At 52.4% G+C, this 20,987-nt stretch overlaps 1 protein-coding gene across 1 annotated transcript in view; it reads left to right on the forward strand.

Annotated features, from left to right (window-relative positions):
- Positions 1-562: 562 nt before the first annotated feature.
- Positions 563-20,987, forward strand: part of NOS1 (nitric oxide synthase 1) — an 83,676-nt gene continuing 63,251 nt past the window's right edge. Inside the window, exons 1-2 of the mRNA XM_029922768.1 lie at positions 563-1,630; positions 13,900-14,026. Of these exons, the coding sequence (XP_029778628.1) occupies positions 909-1,630; positions 13,900-14,026 (849 nt within the window). The 5' untranslated portion in view covers positions 563-908. The remainder of the gene's footprint in view (positions 1,631-13,899; positions 14,027-20,987) is intronic.

Raw genomic sequence — 20,987 nt, forward strand, 5'->3', positions numbered from 1 at the left:
AGGCAGGAACAAGTCGCTAATCACGAAAATGGTCAGAAAGGCCAATTGACATCATTGGTGGCCCTCCCCCTCCCGGTGGGTTTGTTGTGGGGACTTTGGGACAGAGAGCCCGAAGATCCGTGCTGGCTGAGCTCCTGACCGCGAGCGGAAAATGTTTGTAAAACACTGAGAGCCAAAGACCACGTGACAGGTTGGCTTCACGAGCTGGGAAAGAGATAAGAGATAAGATCGTGATTCTTGCTATCTGAGTTCCATGGGAATCAGTGGATTTTCAGGGAGACCCTCGGTCTTGGAAGGCTTTGATTATGGGAGGTGAGACCAGGCAATTTCAGCTAACTGGGGAGGCCCCCACCCCTTCCCCTTGAGGAAGAGGGACTTCATTTCTAGGTTGGCTTCCAAGCTCCAGTGTCTTGCATTGGACTTCTCAGTCGGCTGCCTTTCCATCTCGGTTTAGAAAGTGGTGTCGGGCCCTCCACATCAATCTCTCTTTCGTAATTCTCTCTACCCCCTCCCTCATTCCTTCTCTCCAGCACAGGCCTGACGGGCTGGTGGTGCCCAGAGAATCGTGTGCCGAAGCTTGCGTCACCTCCAGACACATCTAGACACACCCACCAGACACATCTCCCCAGTCCGCCTGCTTAGGGACACGTCCCACGGCCAGTCCTGATGTCCACCTGATCGGCCATCACTTCCTAGAGAACGAGGAGGAAGGCAGACGCAGGAAATCATGCCACTGACGGCCGGATGGCAATGAGTGGGTGACACCGCACTGACGTCAGAGACGGAGAGACAGAGCCCTGAGGCGGCTCTTTCCTTCCTCTCGGCACACCCCGACGCCTGGCTTCTCCCGGTGAGGCCCTCGTGGCTGACCTATTTTGAGGTCTTCAGACACCCGGATACTAGACGCCATGGAAAATCAGGTGTTCAGTGTGCAACAGATCCAACCCAACGTCATCTCCGTCCGCCTCTTCAAGCGCAAGGTGGGGGGCCTGGGGTTCCTGGTGAAGGAGCGGGTGAGCAAGCCCCCCGTGATCATCTCTGACCTGATTCGAGGGGGGGCCGCGGAGCAGAGCGGCCTGATCCAGGCCGGCGACATCATCCTCGCGGTCAACGGCCAGCCCCTGGTGGACCTGAGCTATGACAGCGCCCTGGAGATGCTCAGGGGCATCGCCTCAGAAACCCACGTGGTTCTCATTCTGAGGGGCCCCGAGGGCTTCACCACTCACCTGGAGACCACCTTTACCGGGGATGGGACCCCCAAGACCATCCGGGTGACACGGCCCCTGGCCCCCCCCACCACTGCTGTCGATTTGTCTCACCAGTCATTGGGCAGCAGAGAGCACACACCGGCAGTCGACGGGGCCGCGGGTGCTGGCAATGGGCCACGGCACGCGAAAGACAGTGGGCAAGAAGCCAGCTCTCTCCCCAGTACCAACAGCCTGGCTCCCGGGCCCCCGGGCCAGGACTCCGCCAAGAAGAGCCCAGGAGTTGCCCTCCAGGATAATCAGAATGGTGATCTGCTCAAAGAGATAGAGCCCGTACTAAGCCTTCTCAACAGCGGGAGCAAAGGGGTCAATGGCGGGGGGCCTTCCAAGGCCCAAATGAAAGATGTGGAAGTCCAGGTGGACAGGTAAGCCGTACAGGTGTGTGTGTGTGTGTGTGTGTGTGTGTGTGTGTGTGTGTGTTGCACGTGACATGTGTTGCGCCTCCGTCTCACAGCCCAGAGGCCCACCTGAGCCATTCCAGATACCTGCAGACGCACATCCGCTCCACCGCTCTTGCCTCTTTCTCTTAAAACCGCAACTGTAGGGTCAGAATGGGTGTCCCTTCCAGCCTGTGGCTCACAGTCACGATAGCTGATGTCATGTCTTCCAGCAACCCCTCACCGTGGGTATTTTTGCGAGCTATAATTCACGGGGCAGGAGGCTGAGGCTCAGAGAGGAGGGGCCTTTCCCCGAGTCACCCAGTGAGCCAGAGGCACAGGTCCATGGCAGCCTCTGTGTAGGGCGAATGCCAAGGTCCTGGGAAGGGAGACGGGATGGGCTGGGGCATGCGTAACCCTCAGCCTAAACCAACTCTCGCCTTGGGACAGCTGCTTGAGATTCCAGCTCCTTCTGTGGGGAGGAATGGGCAGCCGGGCCAAGGGTCAGAGAATAGTGGGTCCAGGAATAGAAGAAAGAGGCAAGTTTCTCTCTGCCCCCATGCTGGTCTCAGGTTAGCACTGACCCTACAGCCCCTACTTCTTATTCAGCCCCCACAAAGAAGAGGCTCAGATGTGGGGCCACCCCAAAACCCAGGCCAAGGTTTCCCAACTGCTCCCCCTCCCCAAGGACCCCTGAGTGTCCAGAGAGCACTTAGAGGTCCCCAGGATGTCCCTCAGGAGCCTGGATTAAAGCAACTTCCCCCCAGGCCCTTGTACTGATCCATTTAGCAAAAGTTCCTTGAAGACCTACTGTGTGCCAGTCACTGCTCTGGGACCTGGGGCTGGAGCAACGAACACACCATGGAACACACCAGCCCTCTGACCTTGTTAATGAATGAAATAGACAAGCCTCATGACCCTGGGGGCATTGCAGTGTCTTGGGGGAAGGCGAAGAATCAATGAGATAAAGATGTTAACGTAAGTAGGTCATCAGCGATATGTGCTAAGGAGGTAAATGGAGTAGGGAAGAGGTCAGGAAGTATTGCGGAAGGTGCATTTTAGAGAGAGAAGCTGGGCAGGGCTCAGGGAAGCTGATATTGGAAGACCCGGAGGAAGGGGAAGAAGGGCACCTCGAGGCTTTATGGAGGAGGGGCATGCCAGGCAGAGGGAAGAGCAGGTGCTAAGGTCCTGAGGTGGGAGTGTGCCTGTTGTGGAGGAACTGCCTGGGACCCAGTCCTCCCTCCTGATGGGTCAGTCCCCCAACTGCCCTTTGGTGGGGGCCATCGGTCTATGGCACTCCACCTCTGGCCACCATTGCATCCTGGAGCTTCTCCAACTTCTCCCACCTGGGCAAAAATTAGCCGATTCAAGCAAGACCCCGAGCGGGAAGATGGGGTCTCTCTCAGGAGCCCCAGGGATCCCCTGCTGCCCTTTGAGCTTCTGTTCTCCAACCTGCCTCCTCTCTCTTCTGTGAGTTCCTGGGGGGCAGTTTGGAGTCTCCTTTGTCCCTTTGGTCCCATCTCTACAGGCGACGGAGGGTCTTGGCCCCAGTGCACAGGACATGGTGTGAACCCCCCTCAGTGGGGCAAATGTGTGGGGTCCCCTGTTGTCCTGACCTTCCTTTCCAGAGCCTGGGGCCGGGATCAGTCCTCGGGACTGGCCTGGCTTACAGAGATCTGGGGCCCGGTTCCCCCATGACTAGCACGGAGGCCCTCCCTAGCAGGCTGGAGCCCGGTCCTCAGGGGGACTGCTGTCTCCCGGGTGTCCCTATGACAGCACATGCAGCAGAGATAACATAGTCTTGATGTCGTTTCTGGGCAGCCAATGGCCCCCAAGTCACAGCCAGTGGGCTCAAATCCTAAAGCAGCTGTAGAAACCAAAATCAATCATTGGCCTGATTTTCTAGGAGGCACCAGATGTGCCCCCCCACCCCCGCCATCAAAGTCTTCTGAGCAGAGCCTTTTCCCCCTCATTCTGTTTGTATATGCCTCTCTGCCCCTTGACACCCCCTTTTCCCAGGAAGTGCAACAGGATCCTGAATGAGTGTGACAGTCCACTCCCGGAGGCTGTATTTAATGCTCCGTACACTAGGTTCTGACTCTCAGCTGAGCGTGGGGTGGGCACAGGATTGTGAGTTCCAGAATTCCCTGGGGCTTGATTTCAGCCCCGCCCCAGACCTGGGAGGCTGACTCTCCCTGTGCGCTACAGAGAAGTCCCCAGGAGGGTCCCTCTCATAGCTGGGAGCTCGGCCCTCCCCTCCGAGAAGCCCATGTGACCCTCTCTTAGCTGGCAGTGCCAGACACAAAAGCCTGACGCAGGACACTAGGCTTGGGTGAGGTGGTCAAACAGGAAGGATTTAACAGGAGCCAGGCCTGAGGGGCCTTTCCAAACACCTGACTCCGAAAAGCAGCCTTTGGTTTCCCCGAGGATGGGGGCAGGACATGCCGGTCTGACACAGGGTCTCCTGTGACTGACCTATTTCCCCAAATTGGGAGGCTGCCCCTCAGTGCTCAGCCTGCCCTCATCCATCACAGCCCTCCCTCTAGTGACCAAAAGGAGCAGAAAGCACTGCTTTGGAGGAGGTACAATTTGGAAGAAAATGGCCCAGGGCAAGGTCGGGGCTCCAGGAACCCCACTAAGGTAAACGGTTCTCAGGAGGAGTATTGTTCAGTAATAGTGCATGTTCCCCTAGCTCAATGGCCCACACCTGTGCTGGACTCAACCCCCCCCCCCCGCCCCGCTTTAACAAATATTTTTAATTTTTTTAATGTTTATTTATTTTGAGAGACAGAGTGTGAGCAGGGAAGGGGCAGAGAGAGAGGGAGACACAGACTCTGAAGCAGGCTCCAGGCTCCAAGCTGTCAGCACAGAGCCCAACGCAGGGCTTGAACCCACGAACCCTGAGATCGTGACCTGAGCCGAACTTGGATGCTTAACAGACTGAGCCACCCAGGTGCCCCAACAAATATTTTTAAATGCCCCCTTTATCAACCAGGAGCTAATAATGCCCAAACTCTAAAATAAAGGAGACCAAGCATAAAAGTAATTTATAATAACAGAAGCTGTAATTTTATCTATCAGCGCTCAGCTATTTGCCCGTAAATAGGGAATCAGTCCATTCACGACAGTGTTAAATGCACATGGACCCAGGTGTTTTGTTTTGGTAGCTCAGATGCCACCAGCAGTGTCACCTCGGTGATGTGATCTTCCAAAATGCTGACAGACTCCCGGTAAAATGATGTCCTGTCTTTACCCAATGGCTGCATGCATAGAAAACAGTATATGTTAAAGACGTGTTTTTGTGTAAGACCAAATCAGGATCTCGCCTCAGAAATTTAAGCTTGCTTTCCATCTTCATTGATGTGCTAAGTCTGCATGGTGGGTGTGACCCTTCTTCCTTGTGTGGGTTTGTCCCTGGACCATCCCCAGCGCCACCTCCTTTCCACCCTGGTGCCAGGAGCCTTCACCACCATCGGAACAACCAAAAGTGCCTGCAGAAATCACCAAACGGCCTCCTAGGGGGTGGGAACAAGTGCTTTGCTAAGTGTCAGGGTCCCAAGTCAGGAAATGGAAGCCCAGAGACAGAATGGGCTTTAGGGCCAACTCTCGGAGCTTGGCCGGCCAGGGAGGATTTCCAGCCTTCCAGGGCTGCCTGGAAATGACTCATCCTTTCAGTGGCTTCCCCATCCAGGCTGCTTTCTGGGGTGTGGGTGTGGTCAGAGCTGGCAGCCCGAATCTGGATGCCCAGTAAGGCCAGGAGTCCACATCCAGGTCACAGTCAGCAGGCCATGGCTTCGGGGGCCAAGCAGAGGCTGGGGCTGTCCCTGGTTCTCAGAGGTGCCCTTGACTCTCCTGCTCTCTTGGCCTCATTTCCTTCCTTCCGTCTTTCTTCTTGGACGCGGACCTAGTCTCCTGTTTGCTCTAGCTCCTTGCCCTCATGGGGCATCCCCCCAAGGCCCGTTGTTTGGGAATGCTGGCCCTTAGTTGGGGAGAGAAGTGATGTTTAGCCTAGACACAGTCTCACCCTTGATCCGGGGGCGGGGTGGGCCTGGCAGGCGGTGGCAGTGTAAGGAAGGGAAACCTGGGGGCTCTGGGACCTTTGGCACTTGGGAGCGGTCACTTTAAAATCCTGCGTGTCACAGAATATCCAGGTTATTCAGCTTGCTGCCCTGAAGGAGGGTTCTAAAGAGGCCAAGGTCCCTGGTCCAGCATCCATCTGGACCAGCCAGTCAGCCTCGCCCTGCGCTCTGATGACTTCTCCTGCACTTGCCGGGCACTCGGCTACCTACAGACAACCCTGAGAGCTTGGGTCAATTCAGCCCCACTTCCTAAGTAGGTTGTGTGGTTTGTGCCCCCCTGTAGACAAGGAAACGGAAGCTCAGAGAGGTGGGGCAATTCGCCCAGAGTCACACAGCCCTGGCCACAGAGTGCTGTCTTGGTTCTACCTGGAAATCTCACTGTGGGTGGCTACAGTTAGCGCAAAACTGGGCGAGAGGATGTGGCTGGAGGCACAGAAGTCAACTTCGACCCTAGAGAATGAGCTTAACGGGGAGAGGAGGTCTGCTGTGACAAGACTGTTTTATGACCAATATACTAGTTGAGCTGAACTGAGCACTCCAGGTGAGCCAGGCCCCACGCTGAGGTCTTTACATCAACTCACTCATTTGCTCCTCCTAGCACCCCATTTTCCTATTAAGCAAACCAAGGCTCAGAGAGGCACAGGTCACAGAGCTAGCAAGTAACAAAGCTGGGACTTGACCCAAGCCCATGCTCTCAGCCTCCACTAACTAGATCGCACTGTTGGCCACAGTGCACTTGACCGCTAGCCATCAGGTTTCTGAGTTCATGGGGTATTTTCTTAGTCCAGAAGGGGAATTAAGCCCTGGGGTGCCATCCACGCAAGGCAGCACCCCAGGAGAGCTGACCGCAGACCAGCCAGTGACCGCACGGGTCCCAGGACGGTCCTCAATAGAGGGTCTCTTTCCTGGCTGCACTCGACATGCCTCGTGGCTTTGAATCACTCTGTTGGCATTGCCTCCGATGGCTGCCTTCACGCTGAATCTCAGTGTAAGTTTTCCTTCTCACCTTGACCATTGCACATCAGGGGCTTCCCCAGTCCGTCCGTTTCTGGGGAGGGGAGAGACGTCCTGGTTGTGGAGTTATTACTCTTGCTTTGCCCTCTCTTCCATCTGTGTCCCCGCCCTCTTGTCCAGTGGCACCCAGCCCCTCCTTCTGGGGAAGAGCCACCGAATAAGCCCACCCAGCCGCCCACTCCCCCCAAGATTGCGTGCAAGGAGGGGGGCACCTCACCATTTTAAATTCAACTAATACTTATTGAGCATCTTTTCTGTCCCAGACCCTGTTCTCGGAACTGGGGCGTCACTGGTGAGCCTCTGCGCTACGGAGTCACGGACCAGCCACGAATAACAGACAGACCCAGGCAATCATGTTTGATAGCGATGCATGCTATAAAAGAAATGAAATCGTGATTTGAAGAAATATGGCTTGGGGTTGGGTAAAAGAAAAACAAAACAAAACTAGATCAGAGGGTCAGAGAAGGCCTCCCTGAAGAGGCAACGTTTATACTGAGGCCAGAAGGCACGAACGATGTGAAATCTAGGGAAGGGTGTTCCTGGCAGAAGGTACAGCAGGAGCAAAGGCCCTGAGGCAGGAACATGGTTGAGATGTTCAAGGAATGGAAAGAAGGTCTGTGGGACACGAGCATAGTGTGAGCAGGAAGAGACAGCTAGGCAGTGAGATTGCGCACGCACACACACACACACACACACACACACACACGCATGCACCCACGCCATCCCTGCCCCTGCCACCAAACACTCGTTGTATCTGTTTCCCCTTGCTCTGGTCACAAATGACCACAAACGTGGTGGCCTAAAACAGCACACATTTCTTCTCTCACAGCTCTGGACGCTCTGGAGGCAAATCTGTTTCCTTATCTTTTCCAGCTTCAAGAGCTGCATTCCTTGCCTTTGCTGGCAGGTGGCCCCTTCCGGCCCCTTCCAAGCCAGCATGCGGCATGCCTCACATGACCTTTGTCTTCCTTCTCATGAGGACACATGTGATGGCATCCTTATGGCCATTACCATTAACGGCCCATCCAGTTAATCCAAGAGAATCCTCCCAATTTCAGGATCCTTAAATTCATCACCCCTGTAAAGACCCTTTTTCCGTGTGAGGTAGCATGTGTGGGTTCTGGGGATTGGGACTTGATGTCTTCGGGGGCCGTTTTCAGTCCCCCACCCCCATCCAACAAGCCCTGTTGAGCAACTCTGTGGCCAGACCCTGGACTGGCCATTACTGGGAGGTCTCATTGGACTGGGTTCAGTGACCTTCCTTCCAGTTCCCCTTTTACCACTCATTAGCTACACATTTTAGGAAAACCCCTAGGCCTCTCTGGGCCTCAGTTTCCCATGTGTAAAAGTCGTGTGTGGACCAGATGATCCCTAAGATTCCTTCCAGAACTACCATTCAGGTTCCTCCTAAAGGTCAATGGTGGGCACGCTTATCACAGGCAGACAGCTGACCGGTCCACCTCCCGCCGAGCCCCCCTCCCCAGCGAGCCCCCCTCCCCAAAGGTTTACTGCTCTGCTCAACCTCTCCAGAACATCCCTCCAGGGAGAGGCGCTCAGACATCCCTTGAGGTCAGAGGTCACACACTAGGGGTCGAGGGTCACACTCAGATCTCCCTCGAATCTTATTGGGCCTGCAGAGTTTTCTGAAAAAGCGATTTTGTGGCAAACTAGAGAAATCAAGAGGTTTCACCTTAAAACTGATTTCCAGCCTCTCAAAAAAATTGAGCTATTAGCACCAAGTCTGAACTGCGGGGAGACAGCCAGTCTTGGGGGCGGGGTAGGGGCTGGCGCAGGCTCTCCAGCTGCCCAGGATCCAAAACCAGCCAATCTGCTCGGCGCAGACGCCGTCCACCCTGGAGTTTGTGGCTCCAGCCCGGTGTTTGTGATGTGCACAATTACAGTCATGATTGTCGCTGAGCCCAGAGGCCCTCACCTCACTTCTCAGCTAGAGAATTACGGTAAAATTCCAGCTCTCCGGAGCGTCATTTTCTCCCTCACCACCTGCCCTCACTCCAGCGTGGAGAGCTCTAGAACAAAGCTTTGCAGAGACCCCAGATTCACTTTCCACAGCCCCCAAGTCTTCCTGCTTTCACTTAGCTCCCAGCATCCACGGCCAGGTGGAGGGCGGATTGCGAGAAGCGGGGGCAGGGCATAGGGTGGTGTCTGCGGAGAGATGCAGCAGGCGTCCTGCCAGGACCCAGCTGCTCCTTAGCGGCCTCCTGGCCCGGTTGGGCCAGAGCAGTGGCCCCTAGCTCCAGACTGTGCCCTGCACACAAGCCTGGCCCTCCTGCCCTCCATCCTGGGCACTTGGGGTTAATTGGTGGTCAGCCCAGTGCAGACCTCCTGTGGAGGTGAGCCCATCCCCTGTGCGAGAGTCCAAGGCTTGGCCCCCGAGAAGCCCCAGTTGGAAGGATCTGGCAAAGGTTCTCAGAAGGTCTAGAGATGCCAGACTGACGGCTGGCTTGGGTAGGATTGTCCAGCTAGCAAAGTGTCCTTTGTCCTTGCCAGAAACTATAGAAGATGCTCGCCAAGTGGGAGGTAGACCTCCATGCCTGGTCTTAAGGGGAGAAAGAAGAGAGGGAGCTTGGGCCGGGGCGGGGGTTGACATTTCTGACCGGGAGGGAGCCTTGCTGGTCAAGGCAAGAGTCAGGCCCAGAGCCCTCCTGGGCAGGGAGGTCTTCAAGGAGGTCTCTGAACCACAATGTGGGGTGCTTTTGACAGAGCAGATTCCAGGGGTCCCGCCTAGACCCACTATGTCAGACTCTCCAAGGGGCAAGTTCAGGAGAGTTTTTACAGTTGATGCCGATGCACGCTGAAGTGAGAACCGCCAAGCATGACCGCATGATGGCTCTGGGGTTCCTGGTCCACCCGGAATGCAAGCCCGCTGGGTGATGGCCTTTCCAGGGGGCTGAGGACCCCGGAGAGGAGACGGAGGCCACTTAGTGAAGACAGGCTCTTCAGTCCCATCTGGGAACTAGGGGCAACTGGTAAATAAAGCCTCGTAGACTTCGAGATGGGCATAGAGCACGGATGGGAAGGCCTGGGAAGCGTGAGATCGGGGTCCTTAGCCACACGCAAGCCAGGACCTCTCAAGAAGGAGGAGTACGTTTGTGTAAGACGGGGAGTTGGGAAATACTGAAATGCACTTCTGTTCTTGCTCCTGGCTGAATGGAAACAAAATCGCTCAGCCTGCATGTCCCCTTTGGTCCCAGAGTGAAAATATTCTTCCCCTGCTCCTCGCACAAGACTCTTAAATAAGTTTGTGGTTCACAAAACACTTCAAATGCATTATTTAAACAGGGGTGTTAAAGGCTCTCTAACAAGGGGGGAAGGGAGACAGAGAAGCAGCTGTCCCTGAAGACAGCCACGTGAGCCTTTTCGGAGTTGCCTAGGTAATTGTTCCCTGTAATTCTTGCAAACTGGCCTCATTCAGCAAGAGACGTTGGATTACTTGCTCTTTAGCCTCTGGCTTGGAGTAACTAGTTTTTCCTGTCTCTGTTGAAAAAAGGGAAGGATCTGGGCCGAGCATCAACCAGACCTAGTTTCAAACCCCAGCCCTTCGTTGTGGGACCTCTGGAAACTTACATAACCTCTCAAGGCTCAGTTTTTGCATCTGTAAAATAGGGCTTTTGTTGTCTGTTGAGATTAAAGGAAGTCACTTCTTCGCAAGCACCTGGTATGTTACAGATGCTCACACAACACTCGCCTACTGTCTCTGCCGCCCAATCCCCATTCCGAGTCCTGCGGTATCATGGGATCCGGAGTTTCAGAGCTGAGAGGGAGCACGGTGACATTTAGCGCAGGCCTCTCAACAGACAATTTCTCTGTTTATCACTGTGGAGGTAAACCGCTGACTTGTGAAATGTCTGTAATCAAGAACCACTCCCTGTGTGTTTTGGTGACATTTGAAAGAGGATAAAACAGAATGTTCCCTCTGAATTGCAGACCTCTCCAACCAGAAGAGTCTGAGCGGCTCTGACGCAGACCCCCAGGGCTTTTGGAACACAGTGAGGAGGGGAGGTCTGGCTGGCCCTGAGTGAGCAGCCACAGGGGCCACTGGGGGCCATGCGCTCAAAGCTTCAGCCCTGGCTTCCGATTGACCCCAAATGACTGTCGGCACCAGACTAGGGGTTGGGGGAAATTTATGGAACAAGGACCCTAAGTCCCCAAAGCTGGGAATATAGAGCAGAGGGCCAGGTAAGGGTCGGGTTCTACACCTGGGACCAAAACCCAGAGGGCCTCCAGAGCAAGCCACGCTGCCCAAAGCTGGGGAGCAGACAGATGCTATAATCAGAGTAAAAGTGGATGGATGAGTTCAAAAGAAGCTGGTGGTCAGGAAGCTGGATGGCAGCACACAGAGGAAGGAAGAGGTGAGGCAGAGCTGATCAGGAGGTCTGGATTTTGATGCAAAGTCAGTCCCATCTTAGCCATGACTTCTCTCCATCTTAGAGGTGATCAGGCTGTGGAACTTGGCTAACATAGTCCCCTCCTGAGTCTGAGTTCAAGAGCAGAGAACAAGGAAAAGTTTACAGTTAAGAAATCAGCCTTTCAAGTCAGGAACCAGTCTGGGTTTGAATCCCATCATCCCTAGCTGTGTGACTTAGGCTAGTGATTTAACCTCTCTGAGCCTCAGTTTCCTCATCTTATGATGATTATGAGGGTTATTATTATGGTAATGAAGATGCTAATGATGGTGATGACGGTGGAGGATGATGATGCTGGTGATGATGGTGGTGATGGTGAATATTAGCATGTAAGGGAGGTGATGATGGTAATGATGACAGTGATTATGGCACTGGTGGTAGTGACCATGGTGATGCTGATGAGGAGAAGTTGGATGGTGATGAGCACGAGTAGTGGTGATGGTGATGATGGTGATGGTGGTGATCATGGTGGTGGTCATGGTGGTAGCAATGGAAGTTTGGGGGGTGGTGATGATAGTGGTGATGGTGATGGTAGTGGTGGCAGTGGTGATGATGGTGGTGATGGTGATCATGGTGATGGTGATGGTGGTGGTGGTGATAATGGTGGTGATGGTGATGGTGTTTGTGGTGGTGATGATGGTGGTGATGATGGTGGTAATGGTGGTGATGGTGACAGTGGCGATGGTGGTGATGGTGATCATGGTGATGGTGGTGATGCTGTTGGTGTTGGTGATGATGATGGTTGCTGGGAGACGCACCAGCCTTGCTGGATGACACGGTCACAGTAAGGAAATGGCAGGTGTTGCACGGCTCCTGCCATGAGTGGTGGAAACTAGCATCTCCTTCTGCTACTACTGCTCATGTGAAATTAAGCCTGTTGCTCTTGATTAGGCCTCACAATGTTCCAAATCAGACCGATATTCCCCACACAGATATGTCATGGGAAGAAGCATATTCCCACCTCTAGAAAGAGGAATTTACACAGAGCACTGCAGATGTTTGTCAAAAGGCTCTTCTATTGAGCTTCACAAACTTAAGACATGGATAATAAAGGGGGTTAAAGAACACAAGAATAATATTTACTCTGGCCCAGAGAAAAAGCCTAATTTAGGAATAAGAAACAAACAAGAGCCAGGCATAAGTTGCTGTGCATACATATGCTAATTTGGTGCCCATTGTGAGGATGGGTAAGAGTAGTTGCAACTTAAACTCATATACAAAGACTGGCTCCTGTAGGGGCCTATGGCGCTTACACCTTCAATATCAAAGAACAAGGGTGACAAAAGGTTTATTTACTAACCATCACAAATACATTCTTCCTCTTGTGAGCCAAATAGAATGCCTCCTAGCCTTGTTTATGCCTGAATCTTAGTGTTATTGTTATAAAATGTGTTTGCTATCTGCTTCTCACTGAAAACATCCTGCTATCTTCTTAGTGTAAACAAATGTGTATGTTATCTGCTTTTCATTGAGAATATCCTGTGATCCTATGATGTGTAACTTACCTCATTGTAATTAGAATAGTTCTTCAAAAATGCCTCTGTAAAACCTGTTTCTGCACCCTTTTTAAAACATCTTTATCACTGAGAATTATTCGTAAAAATTCCACTTTTTGATGTCATTAATCTATAAATAAAGGCCCAAAACCTGGCAAGATAGAGAGGTACCAGAGAGATGCCAGAGAGATAGAGATGATGCCAGGCTGGTGACCAAGAAAGAAAGAAACTGCGTGGATTTTTCACTGACGCCGCTACCCCTTCAGGGAGCCCTGGACCAGCCGGAGCAGGCCTCCGGCAGATGGTGGTGATAGTGTAGGTGGTGATGATGATAATGATGGTGGTGGTGGTGGTGGTGATAATGGTGGTGATGGTGATGATGGTGGTGATAATGGTGGTGATAATGGTGGTGGTGATGGTGGTGATGGTGGTGATGGTGATGATGGTGTTGGTGATGGTGGTGATGGTGTTGGTGGTGATGGTGACAATGGTGGTGGTAATGATAATGATGCTGATGAATGATAATAATGAGAGCCCCCACTTCAGAACCGATGGGAAGAGTGGGCTGAAAAACTATGACCTTGAGCATCTTAGCCTTTGTCTCACTTACACCATCAAGAAAATAGTGGCTAATATTCATACCCATCAGAGTTGTCACAGGATTAAATTAAAACACTTGTAAAGTGCTTGACACATAAGAAGTGCTTAATAAACACGAGCTATCATTATTATTAGTATTGTTATTTCTGTTGCTCTGTTCCCCTCATTTTCAGAACCATTTCTGCTTCTCCTGGGCTCGTATGGTTAGTCTTACTGTCAGTGTTTATTCAGCCCTGGGGTAACTTACCACCCTGTACCCCAGGACTTGTTTTCTTCCCTGTCCCTCCTGACTCCTATATCTCATCTATGGGTATTAAGTTGTCCAGGGGGTCTGCTCGGAGATGAGCCTTTTGTGTTCCTAGGTCTTTGAAATGGGGAGGGAGGGGCAAAATCCCATCAGGGTCCTTCTGCCAACCATCGGTGCCAATGCCAGCGAGCTTTGCACTTGACGATGTGGCTGCCCTCCCACCTGTGGCTGGCGACACACGGAGCGGCACGCTGGGTGCCCACGGCTTGCTGGCTCTATGTAGGGTCATGTAGGTGACCGATGAGGTTCTGGACAGACTCGGGAATTTTAGAGCAGGGCACGCAGCCTGCCATTCCTGACATCTAGCCATTCTCACCTCCCCTGCCTTGCCTTTCAGAGGTATGGATGGCAAGTCACACAAACCACTGCCGCTGGGCGTGGAGAATGACCGAGTCTTCGGTGACCTGTGGGGGAAGGCCCACGTGCCTGTCGTCCTCAACAACCCTTATTCAGAGAAGGAGCAGGTAAGCGGCTATCACACTCCACCCGTAGCTCCCTGACCCTTCTCTGGGTTGAAGATGAGGGGAGGGATGCCACACGTCCAATCGTGTTCGGATACAAATGAGCCACCGCGGCTCAGGGGCGTTGGGGTCAGGAGTATGTATCCTGAGATAGGGATTTTGCCTTTGTTTTGTTCTGTTTTGCTTGTGAGATCGCCATTCTTCAGACTTTAACTCTGTTTCCACCAGGAAAGGCAGTCACATGCCATTTGCACTCCAAATTTAGACATGTGGTAAAAAGCTTTCCTCTCTCCCCGAATCCCAGCCACAGGGTTTCCCTCCCCAGAGGTGAGCAACATTCATCATTTCTGTGGTCCTTTTGCTAAGACTTTATGCACAGACCGATGAATATACCCACGTACTATTTCCCCACATGTGAGAGCACATTATACACATTGCTTTGCACTTTGGTTTTTTTTTTTTTTTTTTTTTTTTTTACTGTTCGGCCTATCTTGGCAATGAGTCCCAATTAGTGGGCAAGGAGAGTCCTGGGTCCTTTTCGTGGCTGTATAATATTCCATTGCACAGCTCTGCTCACTCACTGAGCCTGTCCTCCATAATGGACACTTCGGTCACTGCCATTATTTCGCTGTGACATTCCATGCACGCCTTGCTGTGGCACATGGGCAGGCTTTTCAATAGAATAAATTCCTAGACGTGGAATGTGTGGGTCCTAGGTTATATATGTTTGTGGTTTGGGCAGACATTGAGAAACTGGTCACGGTAAAGATTGTCCCAAACCTACCAGCCAAGCAGGAGAGTGGTGGTTTCCCCCACAGCCCCGCTACCCTAGCGAATTACCAAATTCTTCAGTCTTTGCCAGTTTGCTGAGATGTGGTTTGACAGCTGAGTCGATGCTGTTTCCGAGCATGGGTAGATCTGGCGAGAGATCCGCAATGCCTTTCCCTCACCTTCTCGGGTAGCTCACCGGAGCGGTGCCACCCCATTAAAGCATATGAAGTCTCCCACCCCCAGCCTCTGCACTGCAGTAAAGTGCAGGTTGGAATGACCAACGGAGGTCAGAGCCGGGAGATGGCCCAGGTCGCTCAGCAGGCCACCCTCTCTCCACCTGTGTCAAGCCCTGGACGGCACAGGGCAGGTTGCCACATTCTGTCTTCTGATGCGTCTATGCGGGTGGCGCCCTTCACTCCTACCAGCTCACCTGAGCAACGACCCAGAGCCTCTGAGCATAGCCTCACAGGGCAGGGTGGGGCATTCCAGAACCTCAGTGGGGACTGCTTCCCTCAGCTGTCGATGGCTGGGCAGGAAGATAAGGATGTCACGGGTCTGCGGTAGGTCAGAACCGCGCTCCCACCGGCCAGTTCCTGTCTGTCTTGCAGCGATTGACCTCTGAGCGCGTGGAGGAGTATCACCGTTGCAGATTTCTGCTGTGCCGTCCTCAAAACTCAGGGCCACACCGTGAGCAGGAGGGGACCATTTTCCATTCATGATTAAATGAACACATAAAGTCAGCATTTTTCTGTATATTTTCTTTAACCGAAAATAAAAGTGTATCTCCATAATTGAAACCCTCCCAAGACAAATACAAAGGACAGAAAGAGGCGGCCTCAGGATAGATCCAGGCGTCGGACCTGAAATGTGAGATCTGCACTTTAGCGTCCTAAAGGTACAATTTGTATCTGTACTTTGAATTGACTGCCAGTGTTTTGAAATTTTATATAAATATCATCATCACTGCTTCTCTTAGGAAATGGGGACAAGCTGACCACCTTGAGCCTATGTTCTAATGAAGCAGTCATCTGCACGGACTGAGTGACAGCTGTCCCTCTAGACGGAGCATGGACTCTCTAGTCGGCCCCTGTCCCCACAGCTCCCTCTCACATCCCTCTCATGAAGGCTATTGTCTGTTGTCTGTGGTCACTTTTTATAACTTCTTATATGCTGCTGATTCTCATGGGATGAAAGGGAAATGTTTTCATACCCATGACTTTGTGATGAGTGGCAGTTAGACCAAGAGATGTTTCAGGAAATGTGAGGAAGATTTTGTGTTTTATAACAATGAAGAATATTCTTATGTGCTTAATATGCAGCCATGTTGAAAGGAGCCAGCCAGGGGCGCCTGGGTGGCTCAGTCGGTTAAGCGTCGGCTTCGGCTCAGGTCAGATCTCACGGTTCGTGGGTTCGAGCCCTGCGTCGGGCTCTGTGCTGACAGCCAGCTCAGAGCCTGGAGCCTGTTTCAGGTTCTGTATATCCCTCTCCCTCTGACCCTCCCCTGCTCGCACTGTCTCTCAAAAATAAATAAAAAGCAGTAAGAAAAATAATAAAAAAATAATTAAAAAAAAAAGAAAGGAGCCAGCCTGCTTGCTGATCGACCTTCCTTCCTCCCTGTCCCCCCCACCCCAGGTATCAGTTTGTAAGTGCTGGTTTGCAGTGACCCCCAAGATCCAACCTACAGAGACAAAGCAGAGGAAGCCTGGCCCCACTAGAAAGGCCCTGAAGGTCACTGCCGAAATCTTAGCAATGCCAGGATGAGGGCCATCTCCTTCTACGCTGCCACCTCTGTTAGACAGGGACAGCCTGAAAACCATAACCTTGAACACCAAGCCCGAGGAGTAGTGGGGTTCTCAATGTTGGAAACGGGGCAAGAGTGATGAATCGACCCCTGACCCCCTTTCTGGAGCTTTGTGATGGGATGATCGAGTGTCTTAGGCCACGCAGGCTGCTTTATTTCCAGAATTCCATAAACTGGGGGGCTTACAAACAGCAGTACTTATTCCTCACAGCTCCAGAGGCTGGGAAGGCCAAGGTCAAGGCTCCAGCGATTCGGTGTCTGATGAGAGCCAGTTCCTGGTTCATGGCAGGTGCCGTGTATGTCTTCACATGGCCTAAGGGGCATCTCTCTGGGGTCTCTTTTATAAGGATATTAATCCCATCCTTGAGGGCTCCCCGCTCATGATCTATCTAATCATGTCTCCAAGGCCCCCCCTCCCAATACCATCAACTTGGGTGTTAGCTTTCAACATATGAATTTGACCGGAGGACTCAAACATGGCAGCTCCATTTGCTTGGAGAGAGGGGGCCATGGAAAGAGGGAGCCTGTGGTCCTGACAACCAGGCAGTTTAGAATCGGGAGACCCATGGGGGACAGACCAGCAGTGCTTGGGACGTACATTCACTCCGTTATCATCAGCAAATCCTCAGTGTCGTCTGTGACCCCAACACCACTGGCCGGCGAGGTCATCCTGGCCCGGGTGTCTGAGACTCCGCCTTCAGATGCCTCTCAGAAATATAGCTGGAGGCGGGTGGGATCCAAGTGCCTGAGTACATTGGAATCCAGCCCCAGAGCTAAAGGAAAGAGCCCCATTATCTCCTGCTAGCCATCTCCATAGCCACGGTGCTGAGAAATGCTTCCCAGGCTGAGCACATTAGTAGAAGATGTAATTTCATCATCGTGTCCTAAGAGGCCGGCGTATGTGCTTAGCCTCTTCTCCACCTGCTCAAAGCCCCTCTACCTGGAGCGCTTGGGATCGGCTTCTAGCCTCCCAGTTGTAACCCACATTTGCTGCTTTTTTAGGCGTCTGTGGGGGACAGCATTGTTAATAACACAAAGAGAGACCCAGCCACCACTGCTCTCGTGAGTCAGGAAGAGACAGCAAGAGGTAGAAGAATAGCTGGTCTGCATTTTCCCAGGGACTAGAGTCTGGGTGAAGCAGGGCGGATACGGGCTAGACAAGAGAAAGAACTTCCTGATTCAGAAGACTCTTCGCTCCCTGAAGGAACAGTGAGATCTGCCCCGTCCTTCTTGAGTCTCTCCTTTGTCTGAATTCAAGGAATACCAGCCACCTTCTTTTAAATCAGTCTCAGGAGGCTGAGATGTTCATTCATATCCAGTGGTTATTTCTCTCGCTAACAGTCTAGTTCAGCAGTGGGCATGGCCGGTGGGACTCAAGGCCCTAGTCACTAGAACACTGTGTGTGATTGTGATGCTCATCATTAACTGTATCTGGCGTGGGCTGGTAGATTTTTAAAAAATCAGTTTACCCGTCACCACACATTCACCCAATGCCTGCCACATGCATAGCTCTGATGGAAGCAAAGATAAATAAACATGGCCCTTCCTGGCCTTAGGACCGTCACAGACAAACATGGGGAGACAGACACGGGATACAGTGCATTTAATCTAAAATAAAAAGGGGCACAAAACACTGTGGGAACATAGATACCTCAGCAGGTATAAGGAAAGGTTTACTTAATAAAGGGACATTTAAACTGGGTTTTGAAGATCACGTAGGAGTTTGCCTAGTAGAAAGGAGGAAAAGGTGTTCTAGTAAAAGGAACAGCAATGGCTGATATACTGCTTTTTTTTTCTTGCTAAGGATCATCATTGGACCTCTGAGGTTGTCTTTAGTGTCAATACCACTGGGGACACATACTGGATTTTGATACCATTTTCAAGGCCCTGTACATAATAAACTCTCTTAAGTCCAAATGCTGTTCTGGGTAAATGATTTGAGAAACTGCTATTGGTCCCTTCTCCCTGCAAAACCCCAGGATTTGAATCAAGCCCTTCTCAGCTTCCCTTTTTATTTTTTTATTTAAAAAAAATTTAATGCTTATTTATTTTTGAGAGAGAGAGAGAGAGAGAGGGAGACACAGAACCCGAAGCAGGCTCCGCTCAGAGCTGTCAGCACAGACCCGTAGGCAGGGCTCAGATTCATGAACCGCAAGATGGTGACCTGAGCCAAGGTCGAAGGCTTAACTGTCTGAGCCACCCAGGTGCTCCTCAGCTTCCCTTTGTATAAAGCAATTAATTATTGCCTCACCCACCTGATTTGCTTTCTAAGGGGGAAAAGGAGATCCACCTTAAGAGCAGAATGTCTATTTTCAGGTGCTAATTAAGCATCAGTGCAATCCTTAGTAGATGTGAGGGAGGGTCTTGGGCCTGGGGGAGGTAGGGTTTCCATTTGGGGGTCCCCCCCATCTTAGTCAGCCTGCCATCCGTCTCTCCAGCCTCTTGCTGACAAAGGTGATCAGGTTATCAGGCAGATGACTGTTCTATCCCCTCCTCACCGCCACTACCGTATCCGGAGCCTGGCATTTCCCCACCTCTGGGGACCCGGGGCTGGCTGGCTGCTTTCAAAATGTCAGAATCTGTTGAGCTTTTCTCTGCTACGAGGTACATGTCAGCATCATCCGGTCTCTCTGGAGAGCCCCAAATTATGAGACACGTGGGGAGTGCTCGTGGCTCCCCAGCCCTGAGAGGATCAGCCACACTCAGGGCCTGCTCCCCACAGGCCCATGCCCCAGGGGGCCGGCAGGTGCTGGCTTTGCTGACAACCGGAAGGGGGCAGCCAGCCCCAGCCAGGCCGCCTCCGAATGAAGGCAAACCAGCCACACGCTCTGCCTCCCGGAGACAGCCCAGCCCACCACGGGGAAACCGAGTCAGCCCTGACTCACCAGGCGTTCATGGTGTCAGGGTAAACACAATAATGCGGATTCCGACACCACCTTGTGCGGTGTGGCCACTGGAACCCTGAGACTCCCCACCCCCGGCCTGGGGCTGGGAGCTCAGCGCTGGGGTCCGCTCAGTTTGGGGCGTCATCCCACTGGTGACCTTGGTCAGATGACAGATGAGCACCTGTGCTGAGGCTCCGTTTCCTGACGGGTTCATCCAGGTGAGGGGGGAAGGGGAGGAATGACAAGCGCTATGACAATAGTGGCTGACATCCGTGGAGCTATGTCAGACCCCTGCTGGGTGCTTCAGCGCCCCCCCCACCCCAAATCAGTGAAGTACTAATGCCCCCACTTGGCAGATGACTAAACTGCGGCACAGACCGTTAGCTTGATGAAGGTCACATGACTAGTGAGTGGTGGAAACGGGACTGGAACCCAGGCCCCAGAGCCCACTCTTAATTCTTAAAGGTCCAGCACTGAGTAAGTGCTCAAAAAACACGCATTATTATTATTGCTGCTTTTGCTGGTGTTTCCTCTGGCTAATTATCATATTGCTCATTTAGGTATAGATTTACTGCTACTTGTTGTGTTACTCATGTGAGGCAGACAGGGCAGGAAGCATGATCCCGTTCTACAGATGAGACCTTTGGGGCTGAGAAGGGGAAGGTAAGCAGCCACCGAGTCTTGGTGACAGAGCTGCACCGGTCTCTCCTGTGTCATCATTCTTGTCGATCATTGAGATCGAGGTGGTGTGTGTCTTTCTGTCACTTGGGGCCAGACTCTGGGAGTCGGCGCCATGAGCAGCAAGAGTTGCAGCGGGAAGGCAGGGGCTTTCCGGGCCCAGCTCTGTTACCTGTTAGCTGTTAATTTGAACTTGTCATTACATCTCCCAGAGCCTCTGTTTTCTCCTCTGAAAAATGGGTTTACCGTGAGCAGTCCGTGAGCCAGTGGACATGCAGTGGCCTAGCCCCAGCCAGGCCACCGAATAGGAATTCGCTAAACGTTGCTCACAGTGGAAGGAGATTGGACAACTATCACTGCCCTTGATAAGTTCACCACCTGGGCGTCGTCTCTTGGTCACATAGTCTCCTTGACCTCCGGAAACTTCCGCGTCCAAGACAAGCTACAGACATCACATTCACACACACGGCGGTTCTCATGCAGAGGTGTCCGGAGTTCCTGGAATCACACTCAGACGTTCCCTGCAGAGCTGCCTGGCCGGCTTTAGCCAGCTCCATCCAGGATGCCCTCTCCGGCTGCCTGTTCATTATTCCCTTCCCTCGGCCTCTCTGAGCACTTACGGAAACTCCTGTGTTTTGAGATTAATCTCTCTCTGTGGGAAGGTGCTCAAATCGCTAGCGACAAACGGCTACGAAACTCATTATTGTCCCCGGCTCAATTGGACCAGCTATCTATCCCTCAGTTTTTTCCAGCCAGCTCTAGGCTGGATTTCCCCCAAAGCACCTTCAGGACCCCCCTCTCTGTGACGTTATCCAGTGTTCCAGAGCTG

The sequence above is a fragment of the Suricata suricatta genome, chromosome 14 (genome assembly GCF_006229205.1).
Source record: "Suricata suricatta isolate VVHF042 chromosome 14, meerkat_22Aug2017_6uvM2_HiC, whole genome shotgun sequence".
Taxonomy (NCBI): domain Eukaryota; kingdom Metazoa; phylum Chordata; class Mammalia; order Carnivora; family Herpestidae; genus Suricata; species Suricata suricatta.